General features: G+C 40.4%; 1 protein-coding gene across 7 annotated transcripts in view; it reads right to left on the bottom strand.

Moving 5' to 3' along the window:
* Positions 1-18,476, bottom strand: part of TBCD (tubulin folding cofactor D) — a 252,394-nt gene that overhangs the window by 143,957 nt on the left and 89,961 nt on the right. For all 7 annotated transcript variants that reach the window (XM_078848698.1, XM_073311984.2, XM_073311991.2 and 4 more), the window contains exon 15: positions 8,570-8,726. In XM_078848698.1, the coding sequence (XP_078704824.1) occupies positions 8,570-8,726 (157 nt within the window). The remainder of the gene's footprint in view (positions 1-8,569; positions 8,727-18,476) is intronic.

Genomic DNA, 18,476 nt, shown 5'->3' with positions numbered 1-18,476 from the left:
GAGCAAGCTACCTCAGTTTATCCGATAGCCACACCCTCTTTTTCTTCTTACCACAAACAACGCTCTACCGCAGGGAAGACTAAACTGCTTACACTCCTACACTGCATGCACTATTTGTATAGTACAGTGCTATGCTGAATTGGAGGAGGGGGAGAGAGTAGTCAGTAATTATAACTTAATAAAAGAGGTACAAATGCTAAGAACAATTAATTTATTGATCAATTGTGTCATTTTATTTAGGGACATGAAAATGCATTCCAACAGCTCAATGTAATTAAATAAATCGAGAAGGTTACAACTGAAGCACAATTTAGAAGTTACTCAAAAAATTCTACACAAATGGCTTTAGACAAACTGCCAGAACAACTCTACTTCGTAGTGCAAAGCTGCTGCTTAGTACAGAATGCATTTCTTTGGATTTTTTCTGGGGGGGAATGAGAATAGAATTATTTTCAAATGCCTCACAGTTCTTAAACTACACATTATTTGCACTCTCCTAGTACAGAAGAAACATTCACTCATTTTAAGTAAAACAGTGGGGGGGAGGGGGAATCAAGCATTATAAACAAATGGTAAATTCCCTAAAAAATACTCCCAATAGGATACTTTTGGTACATGCAAATACTCCAGAAGAAGGTAAGGCAGTCCTGTAATTAATTCAACAGGTTACTTAATTTTTAATTATCCATGCTCACAACAATTTTCTTTTTGTGTTGCATGTGGGCTTGTAGTTTGGATAGTGCAGGGAAGGGTTAGAACTACTGTTCCTTTAGAAACCAGTTGAACCGGACTTAAAAAAAATAAACACTCCAAAGGGCATTTGTGTTGGTTCAGATACCAAAATAAGGACAGAAATAAAAATAGTCAAGATAAGTATCCAGATAAAAGTACTATAATTCTGAGGCAAATACTTTGTTCATCTACAATTTGATTAGTTAGGAGGAGTAGTACTGAGCTCAGAGTAGGGGTAAATAGTCTAGGTCCTACTGGCACCTTAACAAGTTTGTCACATCAGTATGCTGAACAACGCTTGTTAATAACAGCACTTATGCCCACAAAAAGGCAGAGGCGAGTCACCATTTTGTGAATCAAAGGATTTTTCCTGTATAGCAGAATACTTCGTTATAAAAGAAGATTATTATATATTTTTGTTTAAAACATTAACACTTGTGGAAGGTGATAAACCTAAGTCCCCTATTTAACTACAGACCAGGTTCAGCACTGGAAGTGACAGAGCAAGCTTCCCCCACAAATGTAGAGTGGCTCAATTGAAAAGTTTTCCCTTTTTGTCAATTGGTAAGATGTTATCAGTTCTATCAATGCTCTTCATTAGCAGTAAAGGGAATGCTTGTTCACACCAGTAACGCTTTAGGTTTCAGTGAAGGGTCAAAAACCCACACTTTTGGTCTGTAATCTCAATACCACAAGCTGAACTGGTAACGGGGCAAAAATGTAGTTCAGTTCACATGCTGCTTCTCTCCTGAGACTCCCAACAAGAACATCAATTTACATCAAAATTGAAGTCGACATGAAATGGATCATCACTTAATTTACATATCCAATCATATCCATCAAGCAGTACCAACTTTTGGTTATTACCAACCTTTCAATGCACTACTCTATGATTACCCCCTTGTCCTTCAAGGCTGATACCTAACTATGTTGCTACACTCCTCCCAGGACAGTAGTATGTGAGCACCTCCATCCAATTAAGTAGTTTTAAAGGACTATGAAGGACAACTCTGTGGTGACCTAGAATCCTATTTTCGATGTCTCCGACTCAAGGAATATTTCCAACACACCTCTGAACAACATACTAATCCACAGAGACCTCCCTACCAACACTACAAAAAGAAGGATTCTAGGCGGACTCCTCCTGAAGGTCGAGACAGTAGACTGGACTTCTACATAGAGTGCTTCCGCCGACGTGCACGGGCTGAAATTGTGGAAAAGCAGCATCACTTGCCCCATAACCTCAGCCGTGGAGAACACAATGCCATCCACTGGCTCAGAAACAACTCTGACATCATAATCAAAAAGGATGACAAAGGAGGTGCTGTCGTCATCATGAATAGGTCGGAATACGAACAAGAGGCTGCAAGGCAGCTCTCCAACACCACATTCTACAAGCCATTACCCTCTGATCCCACTGAGAGTTACCAAAAGAAACCACACCATCTGCTCAAGAAACTCCCTGAAAACGCACAAGAACAGATCCGCACAGACACACCCCTAGAACCACAAGCAGGGATATTCTATCTGCTACCCAAGATCCACAAACCTGGAAATCCTGGATGTCCCATCATCTCAGGCATTGGCACCCTGACAGCAGGATTGTCTGGCTAAGTAGACTCCCTCCTCAGGCCCAACGCTACCAGCACTCCCAGCTATCTTCGAGACACTACTGACTTCCTGAGGAAACTACAATCCATCGGTGATCTTCCTGAAAACACCATCCTAGCCACTATGGATGTAGAAGCCCTCTACACCAACATTCCACACAAAGATGGACTACAAGCCGTCAGGAACAGCATCCCCGATAATGTCATGGCAAACCTGGTGGCTGAACTTTGTGACTTTGTCCTCACCATAACTATTTCACATTTGGGGACAATGTATACCTTCAAATCAGCGGCACTGCTATGGGTACCCACATGGCCCTACAGTATGCCAACATTTTTATGGCTGACTTAGAACAACACTTCCTCAGCTCTCATCCCCTAATCCCCCTACTCTAATTGCACTACATTGATGACATCATCATCATCTTCATCATCTGGACCCATGGAAAAGAAGCCCTTGAGGAATTCCACCATGATTTCAACAATTTCCATCCCACCATCAACCTCAGCCTGGACCGACCCACTTCCTGGACACTACAGTGCTAATAAGCGATGGTCAGATAAACATCACCCTATACCACAAACCTACTGACCACTAGACTTACCTACATGCCTCCAGCTCTCATCCAGACCACATCTCATGATCCGTTGTCTACAGCCAAGCTCTACAATACGACCGCATTTGCGCCAACCCCTCAGACAGAGACAAACACCTACAAGATCTCTATCAAGCATTCTTACAACTACAATGCCCACCTGCGGAAGTGAAGAAACACACTGACAGAGCCAGAAGAGTACCCAGAAGTTACCTACTACAGGACAGGCCCAACAAAGAAAATAAACAGAACACCACTAGCCATCACCTTCAGCCCCAACTAAAACCTCTCCAACGCATCATCAAGGATCTACAACCTATCCTGAAGGACGACCCAGCACTCTCACAGATCTTGGGAGACAGGCCAGTCCTTGCTCACAGACAGCCCCCCAACCTGAAGCAAATATTCACCAGCAACCACACATCACACAACAGAACCACTAACCCAGGAACCTATCCTTGCAACAAAGCCCATTGCCAACTGTGTCCACATATCTATTCAGGGGACAACATCATAGGGCATAATCACATCAGCCACACTATCAGAGGCTCGTTCACCTGCACATCTACCAATGAGATATATGCCATCATGTGCCAGCAATGCCCCTCTACCATGTACATTGGCCAAACCGGACAGTCTCTACGTAAAAGAATAAATGGACACAAATCAGACATCAAGAATTCTAACATTCAAAAACCAGTCAGAGAACACTTCAATCTCTCTGGTCACTCGATTACAGACCTAAAAGTGGCAATTCTTCAACAACAAAACTTCAAAAACAGACTCCAAATGAGAGACTGCTGAATTGGAATTAATTTGCAAACTGGACACCATTAACTTAGGCTTGAATAAAGACTGGGAGTGGATGTGTCATTACACAAAGTAAAACTATTGTCCAGTGTTTATTCCCCCCCCCCCCAACTGTTCCTCCCACGTTCTTGTCAACTGCTGGAAATGACCCACCTTGATTATCACTACAAAAGGTTTTTTTTCTCTCCTGCTGATAATAGCTCACCTTACCTGATCACTCTCATTACAGTGTGTACGATAACACCCATTGTTTCATGTTCTCTGTGTATATAAATCTCCCCACTGCATTTTCCACTGCATGCATCCAATGAAGTAAGCTGTAGCTCACGAAAGCTTATGTTCAAATACATTTGTTAGTCTCTAAGGTGCCACAAGTACTCCTTTTCTTTTTGCAGATACAGCCTAACACGGCTGCTACTCTGAAACCTTTCAACCTTTGTTACCCAGAACGATAGTATTTGTGATGCAGGGTTCATATGTTTGAAAAGACTCAAGTGCAGCATTTTAAAGTGTGTGCTTTTTAAAAAAAAAAATCAGTGTTCTTTTTCTGTAAAAATTTACCTACTTATTTTTAGAGACAGAGAAAGAATGTGTTTTTGCTGTGTAACTGAACCCATAATGAACATCAAGTTCTTTGTTCTGAGATGCTGAGTTTCACATTTTCAAGTTAGCCAACAATTTGCTTGTGGCTAAAAGTATGACTCTTCTTAAAGTGAAACAGCGACACACCTAAGGCTAGATTTAAAACAACAAAAGAAAAAAATGTGTGTGATCATTGCATTGGCCCCTAACCAAAGTGTGCTGACTGTGTGTCACGGTGAAACTGTGTGTCATGCTGTACTTGAATATTTTTTATTACCTGTTTCTACTCAGAGTGGTAACTTTACTTCTGAGAGAGCTCAAACTAAGTTATTATATTCAGAAAAGACACTAACAAATCTAACTACAAGAACCTTTCATCATAACGTTATTATGAAACTAGCACTAGCTAAAGTATACTTGTCAGACTCTGTCTATCGCTATTTGTGTGCAATCTATCACTACTCAAACCAGTCCAGACCCTCTGGAATTTCCTCAGCTTCTTCCCACTCAGCTGAGGTTAGACTGGGCTAGCATAATTGCACTGTGACTTGGTGTTAGTATTGTAGGCATAAAAGATGGCTTATTTGGGTCTGGCCTTTTATTAAAAGGGATACCTTTAAATCCCTTCTGAAACCGTTCCCAGAGACCTGAAAGCCAAAAAATATTTTTTTTTTCCCAGTCTAGTCAACTAGAGCTTACTCAGCCCAAGGTCATGCCAAACAGTTTCATGCCATCGAACAGTGCATTAATTAGATAAAATCTTAATGGAGAATCTGCATCCCATATATAGACCCAGATATTGTTGTTCCATGATAAAGCAAAGGAGAAAATGGCATAAGTACATGTCACATCCCAGACAAAAGAAAAGTATGATAAAAAGGAAGACTGAGGAGTGCTCAGACATTTTGCTGTAACTGATTTTAGATTTGACAAGGGATGAGTTTGTTGGACTCAAGAGAGATCCTAGATATGATCACCCAAGCCGGGGGTGGAAACAGAGGCCTCAGAATAAAAAAAACAATAAAAATTAAAAAAAAGATTTACGACCAGATTTTTGAGGAAGGCAGCACCTTTGACCAGGATCCTCATCTTTTTAGTTAGCCTTGAGATTAAGAGGCAAATTTGGCATACTTGTCTTTCTAGACCACATACCATTTATGACAGGTCCAGTTGGACCTCATAGGTCTGTATACGACCCCCTTGGACTCAAGGTTTTCCCTCTGGGAGCCTGGTATGGGAAAGACTAGCTCCTCTGTAGATTTCCTTAGCTTGAAAGAGTGCCTTCTGGAGATGACTGTTTTATTCACCACCTCCTGAAAAACATCTATGAGAACTGGACTACCAGGCTTCCCCATAGGCACTCCTCTCATCAAAGACTCTTCCCTCAACAAAAGCATCCTACAAATTAAAGGAGCAGAAGATCAGAACAAGGTGAAACTTCCTTATCCACAAGGCAGCAACCCCTATGATCTCTGAATTTTCACGTACTTATTTTCTTTGCCTTGTGTTTCAGCAAAGGAAATAAATTTGAGGAGATGACAACTAAAGTTCATTTCAGTTGGACATTAGTATAGCAACCACCGGGATCCTGGAAGGCAAGCTGAAACCCAACTGGGCACCACTGCTTCAGAGCCCTAAGGACTAATGTGACTGGCAAGTAGTAGCAGGCCAGGGCCAAGAAGGGAAGCCTAGAATTAAAGAAGCAGACAGTACTTTTGGAGACCAGTGCCAGCTGGTCAAAAGTTACTTCAGTGGAGACAAGAAAAAAAGCTACTTGAGCTGTTGCTATAGATGAGGAGCACTGGAAACTTGCCAACAAGCCAAGAGGAGCTACTGCTACAAGCTTATGATTCAAAGTAGCCATTAAAGAACTCCTAAACCGCCAGTCAGGGGCAGCAGCGAGAAAAAAACCTGTATCTCGGAGGAGAGAATCTCACAAGTCAGGCAGAAAGAAGACAAAAGCAAAAGAAGGAAGGGTAAGAGTTGTAGTAGAAAAGCAATCCCAGCAGTGGAAGAAGAAAGCTGCATTAGTGCCTAGTCATCTGCTGGAAGTTTCTAGTCTATTTTATGCACCAAGGGCTGGGTCTTTATGGATACATCTACACTACATCTGGGAGCGAGCCGCTCAGCCCAGAAAGACAGACTCACACTAGCAGGGTTTGGAGCTAGGATGCTAAAAATATCTGTGTGGCTATTGCAGCTCCAGCAGAGACTCAGGCTAGTCTCCTGAGCTCAAGCATAGGGGACTGGGTGGGCTCGAGCTCAGCTGACTAGTTCTAGTCTCTGCCAGAGCTGCAATCTCCATGAAGCTATTTTTAGCATGCCAGCACAAGCCCCACTGGCATGTCTATCCACCACACTTTGGGAGGCTCACTCTCAGCTGCAGCACAGATATACCCTAAGGAACAGGAGGTGGCACATTTCTCCATCCAAACCTCAGAGAGCAGAGTTCACTCCTACAGTGACTCTGGACTGGCAGAGGACTATTCCATGAAAACAAAAGAACTGGAAGGCACAACATACTTTGACCCATTATTTGTTAATTTTGATTTAGTTTCAATTATTTATAATAAAGCTTCCTGTTACAAGTAGGAAAACTCTACAGGATATTCTGCAAAAGAAATATTTTTACTAACACAAGACAACACTGTACAGCTCAGTTCTTAAACATTTCTGAGAAAAGGAGAGACTAAGGCTGAAACATGTAGTATCTAAGAAGTGGATAGATAAATGAAGTGCTATTAAGTAAGATTTACTATGGCTAGACTGTCATTTCTTCAGTTTCAATTAAACAAGAGTAAAATATTGCTGGAGCGTATTATGTAATTCAATCTGATACTTTGACAATATCTTCCAGTACAAGTTTTTCCAAAGTAAGCCACATCTAGTATCTAAAGCAAAAAATTGTCCCACAAAGGCTACTTAAGAAGCCTGCATCAGCTATTCTTCACAGGAATTTTTTAACTGGATCGGTCAAAGGAGAATCAAAAGAAATATGGGTATATAGAAGCCAAAAGGATCTAAAAATGGCTAATGATGGGTTGCACCTCATCATCTAAGCAGCAAAAAATTCTTGCATCACTAGAACTTAGTGAGTGTCTGAGAAACTAAGGGGAAAAAGAAAAGGAGTACTTGTGGCACCTTAGAGACTAACCAATTTATTTGAGCATAAGCTTTCGTGAACTACAGCTCACTCATGAAAGCTTATGCCAAATAAATTGGTTAGTCTCTAAGGTGCCACAAGTACTCCTTTTCTTTTTGCGAATACAGACTAACACAGCTGTTACTCTGAAACCTGTCATTATGTAAGGGGAAAAAGCAGCTCTGCGCCTTAGCCTTTCCCCTTGCTACTGCTTCCACCCCATACCACTCTGCAAACCTGCAACCCAACTCTAGAAGAGAATATCAGTTCCACCTCTCCTTCACTTTGATCTGAGGCAGAGGAAGCAGTACTGGTTTCACAGTCCTGGTTTCACAGTACTGGTTTCACAGTTGGAATGGCGTTGCCCTAGAGCTGAAGACTGGGCAGAAAAGCAGGAGAGATGGAAGGAGCCTCCACACCAAGCAGCATCAGTCCCTCAGTAATTTTTGCTTGTGGATTTCTTGACCTTTGTTTTGTAGCGACAGGGAAATACAAGAAAATGAGTCACCACACACAATAAGAAAATATTTCGGCCTCTTAAAAATTGATTTAACAGTGTTCTTTGAAAAATATCAAATAAAATTTAGATTTCAATGATGATCCTTAAACTCTGAAAATCTGAAGGAAAAAGGGAGGGAGGGTCTCCCAGAACCAAGGACCAAACATTACACTGCTGTTGTACCTTGATTAAGATGTCTGGTGTAATTGTTATTACCACCAAGAGCAGATAATTTTTATGCCTTTTTTTAAAAAAATTCTGGACAGCCACAAATCTGTTCCACTGAATACAAAGATAAAAAAGTGAGAATTTTCACAGCTCATCTAATCTCATTGACATCACCTGTGACAACAAAGCAATTTTTTAATGGAGAGAATACTTCCCCTGACCAGATGTTTTCCTCTTGAACAACATTAACAAATTATCCTTACTTCATTTTTAAATGATTGTCTTAAAGTTTTAGATGCACAGTAATTGTAACATTAACCTATGTTTTAAGTCTCTGAAATCTCTTTTAGCGGTCTTCCATTCTCTGTACTGTAAATAGCCTAAAGAAAAAAAAAATGAATTCTCTCAGTCTCTCACGGTAGCAACCCACCTTGAAATTTGATTAACAAATGGCTTCACTTCTAAGGGATCATAGGCACGAGCAAAGGCCCAGCAAACATAGCATGCTGCATCTCTTACATTGGAACCCACACTGCAGGCTCCCCGCTTCTCGTCATATGTCAATGCTTTTAAAATAACAGGAACAACTGTGGAGTGAAGAAATTCACAACAGTTAGGAATATGAACATACAGTAAATAACAAAAACACAAGGTCATTCAATATAAAATAAGTTTTAAATGAAAAGACATAAGGAAAGGTACATATTTGCCTGCGTTCATTAGAACAAACTGAATGCTGTTCTCAGGGGATAGAGGCTGTGGTTTTAGGGCTAAATTTTAAAAAGCAGGATTTTGACTTTACATGGCATTTTGTTTCTTGACTAATAACCTCTGTTTCTTTTCTCATCCCCTTCAAGTGTATTTCATTGTTCTCATACTCAAAAGTACATAGAAGGCAACACCCTAGATTAGCAAAGATTTACGAGATGGTACATGGGTAAAATACTAGTGAGTCCACATAAGGAATATCTTGCACTGTTCTAAGTATCTTGTTAGAAAGGGGATAACAAAATAAGGAAGTACAGCAGAAAGCTGCTTCAAATGATAAAAAGCTTGACTCTCTAGTCTTTTTACACTGCTGAAAGACAAAGTTGATAAAACTTTTTACAGATTTGTTTTATTAATTAAAATGGACACTCAGGCCTAAAATTGATACATTGTATGGCTTTGGCAATAACCTTTAGTTCCTAGACTTTCCTTTGAAGATTCAAAGTACAATGTGTACATTTTTCCCCCAACCTACACACAACATAGTGTAAAGACAGGTGTGGTGAAAGGTAAAAGATTTACTTATGGAATACAAAATAATATGCATGCTCCACTTTGACAGAATTGTACTATACGTCATGTAACTGCACCTATTCCACCACCACCTGTAAACTACAGCTGGCACTGCCTGTGGTGAAAATGGCATGTCTGAAATTTTGGCTTCAGGTGCCTAAAATGGAACTATTTTCATAGTTTTGTAGGTATATTTTTTGGCCATATCATATTTGACAGCGTGCTCTAAATTGTACATAGAATATTGACTTGACTTTTAACACTGAAGAACTCAGGGTAAGCTCAAAAGCTATTACTTCACCCACCTTGTGTCTCTAATTTACCACTGAGTTTAGTAAAGTGCAAAGTAATCTTTATGAGATGAGTGACACTTAAGAGTTGATGTTTTAAAAATACATCTGCCTATTAACACTCAATTTCCAAGTTGCCTTCCAAATGAAGTTAGACCCATACGTATAAAATTGTCCCAAATTCCCCTAAACTTTTAGAATTATTGAAGATGATCCAAATCTCTCTAAATAACCCTGACTAGCTTACAACAATGAGGAAGGAGATTCACTGAAAAATTAGTTTGTCCACAAACTCCACAAATTGTGCAATACCACGGAGAACCACAGAATACATTCTGAACAGTTTGCATGACAACTCTGGGTAATGGAGAGTTCCATTCAGCTAAGGATCAATTTCTCTCTGCTTTTTGGCCTTTTAGCCAAGGTCAAGTGTATCTCAGGTACCCTTTGTTGGAGGACTACATCGTACAATTTCAGGGTGGGTTAATGAGATCTTTTTAACCAATAATTACCATGATACCATTTGTTATGGGAATTATGTATTAAACATTCCACAAGTGAACACATTAACACTGCAAGTAATTCCTGTATAACATTTCTCTGTGGCAACAGCAGACGTGAAATTGACAGATCTTCATCCAAGTCATTTATGCAGCTGCCAGATATATATGAGAGAGAGAGAGAGAGAGAGAGAGAGACTACTGAGCAGGCGCATACTGTGATCCACCTAAGTTGTTTCTTCAGCTGCCAGTACCATGAACATTCAAACAAAATACACAATATTAGCAAAGACACAGACAGACATGTTGTTCAAAACACAATTTTACGACTAACTCTGGGATTTAATTTGCCAAACAGAAATAAAATTCTCTATCTACCCACACAAGTTCTCTCATAGCACTTTAGATAAGAAGCATAGTTAGCATTTTCTCCTTCCCTCTCTTCTCATCCTCCCTCACTGTATTGAGTGGATAGCCTCTGTATACAACAGAAGCCTGGTGAGTAGTTGCATTTTGTACCATTTGGAGCTTTTTCATTGTGTGACTTCATTCCAAGATATAAGAAGATGCAACAAACAGCATTGTCATGAAAGCACAGATCACCTGGACTAAACCATGACCAGAATATGTCTGACAGGATAGAATGCAGATAGAAGCAGGTGGGGTTTTTTGCTGCCATAGCTATTTGGGCTTCCAAGAGTACTATGGAGTCAAACAAAACACCCAAAGCTGCACTGTAACAATGTGAGGACAGGGGCCCTTGATAGAGAGAGAGGTTACAAAGGAGATAAATTCTTCAATGCATTTTTCTCTTCCTGACAGCAATCTTGCCTCATTTAGTCTTTAAATACCTATTTTTCATCCAAATATTCATTTCAGCCAGATACTGAGAAAGATGAGAGACAATACTGTTTATGTTTGACATAATAAAAATGTGGAGCCAGGTGTTGCCTGTCACTGTTAGTACTTCGGTCCCTGTCCCCCCAGCTCCAAGAATGGCTTCACGGAAATCTTCAATATTGAAGATTAAGTCTTGTGGAGGTGGAGTGTAGTTATCCACAACTACCTCCATATCCTAACACATAGGGAGGACCTCAGGCATAAAGCCTGGCAGAGAAATTTAGGACACCAGCAGCTAACTGTCATTTTTGGAGATTCTTTTGCTACTTCTCAGTTGGCTTTCTTAGAAAATGGAATTTAGACACAAGGCATTATTTAGCAAAGTCTCTGAGTTTCAGCAATGGGGTTTTTGTTTTCTTAGTATGGTCATACTACTGCACACTTTAGAGAGTGAATGGTACAGTCCCCTCATCAAAGGAGGCATACCAAGTGTTTTCTTCTTTCTTTTACTACCCAGGAAGGGCGGGGTTACAGGTAAGTGGCTCCTATTGCCATCAATGTTTCTGCAACTGGTTTTTGGGCAAAATTCTTGAAAGGATCCTGTTGTGTTTCTGTTCCTGCTCTCAGCTTGTTCGTCTCATTTATAAGGCCATGCTTGTTTCAGGCAATGGTTTCTGTGAAATAACAGGATTCCTGACAGCATGAGTTGTGTTCTGGAGGTGTAGGGAGGTAACCTGGGTTCAGAAAGCTATTTATGATCCAAAAGTATTCTGCAGGACATTATTTGCTTACCTCTGGGGGCAGATTGGGATGGGGTTGCCTGTAGGGGCTTGTTAACTGGAGCAGCTCACTGTGAATTTAAACCAAGTCTTTCTGCTTTACTGCTGTCTGTGAGTTTCCAGGTTGAACAGAAAGTATTTGTTTTGACCTACAAAGCCTTAAAAGGCCTAGGACCTGACTATTTATTATACCACCTCTCCCACTCTGCCATATTGCAAAGGCACACAAGCTAGAGCTCACTCAATATAAAAATGGGGACACTACAGCCAGAGTATTCTCCATAAGCCCCCTCAAACTAAGCTTTGCAGATCACCACCCTACCCCACACCCAACAGCCACAGCATTTGGTCCAAGACAGCCTGAATTTGTTGACCTTCAGGGTACACTAAAAAGTTCATTTTCTTGCAGGACTTTGTGAATGGGGATGTTGCGTAAGGCATAATTTTGAGGAAGACGCACATTGTTGTTAGGTTGTATCAGCTATTCCTGGATATAGTAAAAACTGCTGCTGGTCTTATCTTCATGGTTATTTGTGACTTTAGATAATTGTTATATTCACCCAGATTTTATGATATGTGCTTTTTTTGTCTGTTTTATAAATATAAAATAAATAAATAAAACTATGAACAGTGAAGCGTCAGCTTACTATAAAGTAGCTGAAGTGTTTTGGCTTCTATTCTTGATTCCCAGTCTGAATAAAACAAATCATATACTTCATGCATAACAGCCATGGAAAAGTGCTTTGCTTTCTTAGTCACATGGGAAAAGTGATAACAACTGAGTCAGAGTAAAACAGAAATCACCAAAGGGAAAGTCAAATGAAAACCCCAGAATCTAACTAGACTGGTCAAATGATCCTACAGTAACCAGCAGTCAAGTGGTGAGAATATGGTCGAGACAATGGGCAAGTGAAAACCTCAGCTCCGATGTCTGTAGGGGTCCCCGTCACAAACAAAACTGGAAGAGATGATGCATCCTTTTTCCTAAACCTTACTGCCTCTATATTATGAATGGGGAAAAAACGTTTTTTAAAAATAAATTTACAGCTCTCAGGTCCTAATTTCACTCCTTCAAGAATGAGGAAGCTTCAGAATACCTTTGAATTAAGTTTTTTTCATAGTTCCTGTAATATACTGTCAAAGTTTGTTACATCTAATAAGTTTCCTGGAGGGTTTCCTTTTGTCAATGAGTCCAGTAATATATTTCTCTCTAGATATTAGTTTATTAAATTACATGCTAACGCCTGCAGAAACAACAACCTGTGGGGAAACAGAAGTAATTTAACTCCTAATCCTCTCTTTTTGATATCAGATTTGCAGACTACATTGTTTCTCGTAATACATGGGTCCAAAGGTCCTTATGGACCTAACTCTGTAAGTGTCTATACTAAAATGTAACTCCCACGAATGTAACTCGCCCACTACTCCGACTTAACTCCACCTTCGCGAGACGCATAGCACTGAAGGTGATGTAGTTAGGTCAATGCAGCGTCAGTGTAGACACTGCATTGTTTACATTGACTGTTGTTGCCAACAGAAGGAGCATAGTGTGGACATGTAAAACCGATTACTGTGGTGACTGTACGTCAATGTAACTTAGGTCGATTTAATTTCGTACTGTAGATTTGCCCTTAGTGAATTACCCTTGGATCACAAGAAGAAAAAAATAGAATAGTAATTAATTTAATGTCAATATACATAAGGTCAGTTTATGACCTTTACTTCAGTCACTAACGGTTGGAAAACACTAATGCCAGAACAAATGGGAAGGGATGTATTCAAAACAACTTTTAAAATGGATTTTAGCCTGATAAATAAAATAGAATAATAATCTGAAAAGTATTCAAGGTCCAATAGGATGACAAATATTACATAAAAGAAATACAAGGCATACAACCCCTCTTCAAAGGAAAATGGCACAGCAAAGTTGATATTTTGGTATTTTCTTTTCCATTTCTGAAATAAACAGCAATACCACCATCTTCAAAAATGCAGTCAAACTCGATTTGAAAAATGCTGTATTAACTGATGGAAAAATGGAATTAGCTGGTTCTACAAGAACGCTGAAACAGCTCCCAAAGGCACTTTTACAAAATTACTATAAATTTCCTTCAACAAAGACTGATTATGCCCCCTACTTTGAACATTTATGGCTGTCCTGTCCTCCCCCTTTAACTGAACAAGACTAGAGAAAGGAACAAGTGGCTCCTTAATCATCTATCTAGAATATGTAGAAAGAAAAACTGGGCAATTTCAAAATCGGAAACACATACTGGAGATCTTATGATGCCAGTAGCATTTCTAGTGCTTCTACAGATTAGAGATGAGAATTTTCTAATACAAAACTGCTTCCTAACACAAAAGTGTCCCCAGTTTGGGGAAATTCTATAATCAGACCTCATTCTGATGGATAAATATGAATTGACATTGAACTAAAAATCAGTAAAAAGAAAAGGAGTACTTGTGGCACCTTAGAGACTTACTCCTTTTCTTTTTGCGAATACAGACTAACACGGCTGCTACTCTGAAATCTAAAAATCAGTGTTTGCCTAGGTACAAGTTATGACTTGTTTACATTAATTATGTGCAAAAACAATACAATTGCAACTAGTAATACACATACGTGGGGCCAATTTCCCAATGCTGAAAACAATCATGAGCAACTCTGACTGGAAGGAATAATTTTAATAGAAAAAGGAGAAAGATAATTGGGAGTCTAAGAATATTGCCTGGCCAGGCCAGAAGTGGAGATGGGGCCAGTAAGGAAGCCGCAGCCATGGGCCAAGATTGGGGGTAGGGATGGGGCCGGGAGTGGAGATCTGGCCGGGGGCTGAGGCTGGGGGTGGAGCTGGAGCCAGGAGCAGAGCTGGGGGTGGGGAAGGACAGCGCTCCCTCCCCGCCCCCAATGGGGTCTGGCCGTTGGGTCCCGCTGCAGCCTCCCCCCGAACATTCCCCCAAGGCCTCCTAGAGGGGAGCATCCCACAGTTTGTGGACCACTGCACTAACCCAAATGGACCAGCTGTCACTCAGCACCCAAACTCCAGCTCGGTTCTCTGAATCACACAGCAGCAGGCTGCAATTTGTGGCAATAGCCCGCTGGGCATTCTGGGTGTTGTAGTCCCCAGCTTGCTCAGATGTAGGACACAAAACTACAACTCCCAGAAGGAAGTGCAACTGTGTGCTCCTCTGCAGTGAGCCAAGCGCTGCATGCGTTAGAGCCATTGCAGCTGCGGTGGGGTGGAGTGTATCCATGCAGAATTTTAGAGAAGCTCTCTGAACCACTGATATTGATTTTTAATGGCTCTGTGAATACTGGAGAAGTCCTATGGAACTAGAAAAAAAGCTAACATTGTGCCAATATTTTAAAAGACAAAACAAAATAACCAGAATAACTAGACCTGTTAGCCTGACATCATCCCTGGACAAAATGGATATGAGAAAGGTCCGAATGAAAAGCTGGTGACCAGCTTAAGCATCTGAGTGACAGACAGGATGGTGCCACTGTCCATACTGATCGAGAATGAAGGTATCGTAGAAGGCTTTGGGGAGAAAAGATTAAGAGCTGTGTTTCAGCCATGTGGAGCTTCAACTGATGGTTTGACATCCACAAGGAGACAGAGACAGGCTGAGATTTTAGTTTGGACAGGAGACAGGCCTGATGTTGTGGTAGGTCTGTAAGTCATAAGTACAGAGATGGTAGCTGAACTTGTGTTCATGGATGACACTACCCAGAGATGAGGTGTAGAGAGAAGAGAAGAGGGCCAAGGACAGGGCTTTGAAGAATGCGCACCAAAAGTTGGAGGGGGGATGATCCCGCAAAGGATATGTTGAAGAAGCGATTAGAGAGGTAGGAGGAGAATCAGAAGACGATGGAGCCACAGAGGCCAAAGGAAGCTAAGATTTCAAGAACAACAACATGGTCAGCAGTGTCGAAGGCAGCTGACAGATCAAGGAAGATGAGGATTGAGTATGGTTCTAAGATTTGGCTAGGAAGAGGTCATTAGAGACACTGGTGAGAGTGGTTTCCCTGGAGTGCGAGGGACAGAAAATAGACTATTGAGGAGCTAGAACAGACTTGGAAGAGAAGAATTCCAAACAGTGATTGTAAAAGCATGTTCAGTGATCTTATGGATTAAAGGGAGAAAAGAGATGCAGTGGTAGTTGAAAAGACAACTGGAGTCAAGGGTGAGTAAGATGGGAGAGACTAAAACATGCTTATATTGTGAAGGGAAAGAGCCAGAGGAGAAGAGGTTAAGCATATGAGTAAGGGAGGGGATGAGAGTGAGCATGAAGGAGATTAGAAGATTGCATGGGTCCATGTGGCAAATGAAGGGGCAAGAAATTTTGCACTTATGACGGTGGAGAAGGAAAAGAAAAAGTTGCAGGTGGAGAAGGGAAGGCAAGCCAAGGTGAGGGAGAAGGTCCCATAGTATTTTGTCAATTTTCTCTTGGAAGAAATAGGTGAGTTCTTGTGCAAAGAGAGTGGAGGCAGGTGGAGGAAGGGTGTGGAGAGTGAGTTAAAGGCAGCAAAAAGGACACCGGTATTTCATATGTGGGATTCAACTGTTTTGAAGAAACAGAGTTGTTTAGGAAGGAAGATGGAAGAATTGAAGGAGGAGAGAATGAATTTATAGTGGAGGAAGTCATCCTGGTCAAGAGATTTCTGCCAGAGATGCTCCACAGTGAGAGTGCAGGAATGGAGGAAGCAGGTGTTGAGGGTGCACCATGGCTGCGGGTTGGCAGAGCAAACCTTGTGATGAGAGAGAGGAGCAAAGAGATCAAGTGTGGAATAGAGTGAAGCATGAAGAGACTCAAAAGCCATATCAATGGAAGAAAGGGAAGAGATGGCAGGGAGTAAAGGGGTAAGTAAAAGTTATCAGTGCTAATGGACTGAAAGCCACAGAAAGGCTGAGTGACAAGACATGAGGAAGGGGGCTGATGATTTATGCCGATACTTTGACATTCCAGTTAAAAATTAGCTCATACAAAATCAATGTAGTACATATTACAAGCTTGCTAACTGATAGATATCAGTAAGTTATTTGATGAGACTTTCTTCAGTCTAAGTCATCATCAAATGGGGATGTTTCTAGTGAGGTCCATTCTTGGCTCAATGCTATTCAGATTTACCAGCAATGATGTTATAACTTTTTCCAGATCCCGAGTAAGTCTGCAGATGAAACAAAGACTGGTGGAGTGATAAATAATGACAATTCATTTATACAAGCTATCTGGATCTCAGTCAAACATGTGTTTTAATACAGCCAAAGGCAAGGTCAAATATCAAGGAACCAAGAACGCATGTCCCAATTACAGTGGGACTATATCCTAGAAAGCAGTGATTCAAAAAAGGATTTAGGAGTCATGGTGGATAACCATCTGAACATGAGCTCCCAGTGCCATGCTGTGATTAAAAGGGCTAATGCATTCCTAGGATGAGTAAGCAGGAAAACACTGAGTAGGAATAAGGAGGTGGTATTATCTTTGTATAATACACTGGTGAAACCTTCATTGGAATATGGTGTTCAGTTCTGGCGTTTACAATTCAAAAAGAATGCTGAAAAACATGAAAGTGTTTAGAAAAGAGGTACATGAATGATCAGAGGTCTGGAAAACCCACCTTACAATAAAAGAATTGTGACTTATCAAAGGGAACGTTATTTAAACTTGTCAAAAGGAATGTTACAAGGTGACCTGATCAAGTCTAGAAGCATCTCCATGAAGAAAACATTTCTAATAGTAGGGAGCTCTTTAACCTGGCAGACAAAGACATAAGAGATACATCTCAAGTATATTAAAAGAAAATGAGAGTCATCTTCTGATATTATCATGTAAACTCCCTAAAGCCAGCTAAGGACACATTTGTCGCTATTCTAAAATCAAACAAACCAGTTACTATTTCTATTCCTGGCAGGATGAATTCAGCCAGTTATCTTTCCAAAGCAGATGAACCAAGTACTACATTCTTGTGTATGAGGGCCTACAGTGGTTCTGTCCTCTGTTCAAAGTGTCTAGATATACCATGGCTTTTTGAAAGTAATTATTCTGGAATAAAGTCATAACATAATTCCATTATTAGATAAAACCCTATAATTTTTAACAAAATTAATTATTCCTAGGCCTATACTTGTTGAAAGTATAAAATACAGTAAATTTTATCTATTTTATTCTGTAAACAGTATTTAGTTCACAACAGTTTGTACCTAATCATTCAAGATGTCGATATTTGCAAATTCTGATAACTTCAAAATTCAATGTGACTTTTTATGCACCATACACAACATTCTGTCTCTAAGACACCTATTCACTGTGGTACCTAGTTATTAGGATTATAGAATAATAAAAAAGTAGGACTGAAAAAGCCCTCGAGAGGTCATCAGCTCCAGCTCCCTGCGCCTAGACATGACCAAGTAAACCTCGTCCATCCCTGACAGGTGTTTGTCTAACCCATTCGTAAACATCCCCAATTACATGGATTCCACAACTTCCCTCGGTAACCTATTCCAGTGCATTACTATCCTTATAGTCAAAGTTTTTCCTAATATCTAACATAAATTTCCCTTGCTGCAGATTAAGCTGATTACTTCCTGTCCTACCTTCAGTGGACATGGAAAGTAACTGATCATTATCCTCTTTATAACAATCTT

The sequence above is a fragment of the Lepidochelys kempii genome, chromosome 14 (genome assembly GCF_965140285.1).
Source record: "Lepidochelys kempii isolate rLepKem1 chromosome 14, rLepKem1.hap1, whole genome shotgun sequence".
Lineage (NCBI taxonomy): Eukaryota > Metazoa > Chordata > Testudines > Cheloniidae > Lepidochelys > Lepidochelys kempii.
This window is presented reverse-complemented; position numbering and strand designations above follow the sequence as displayed.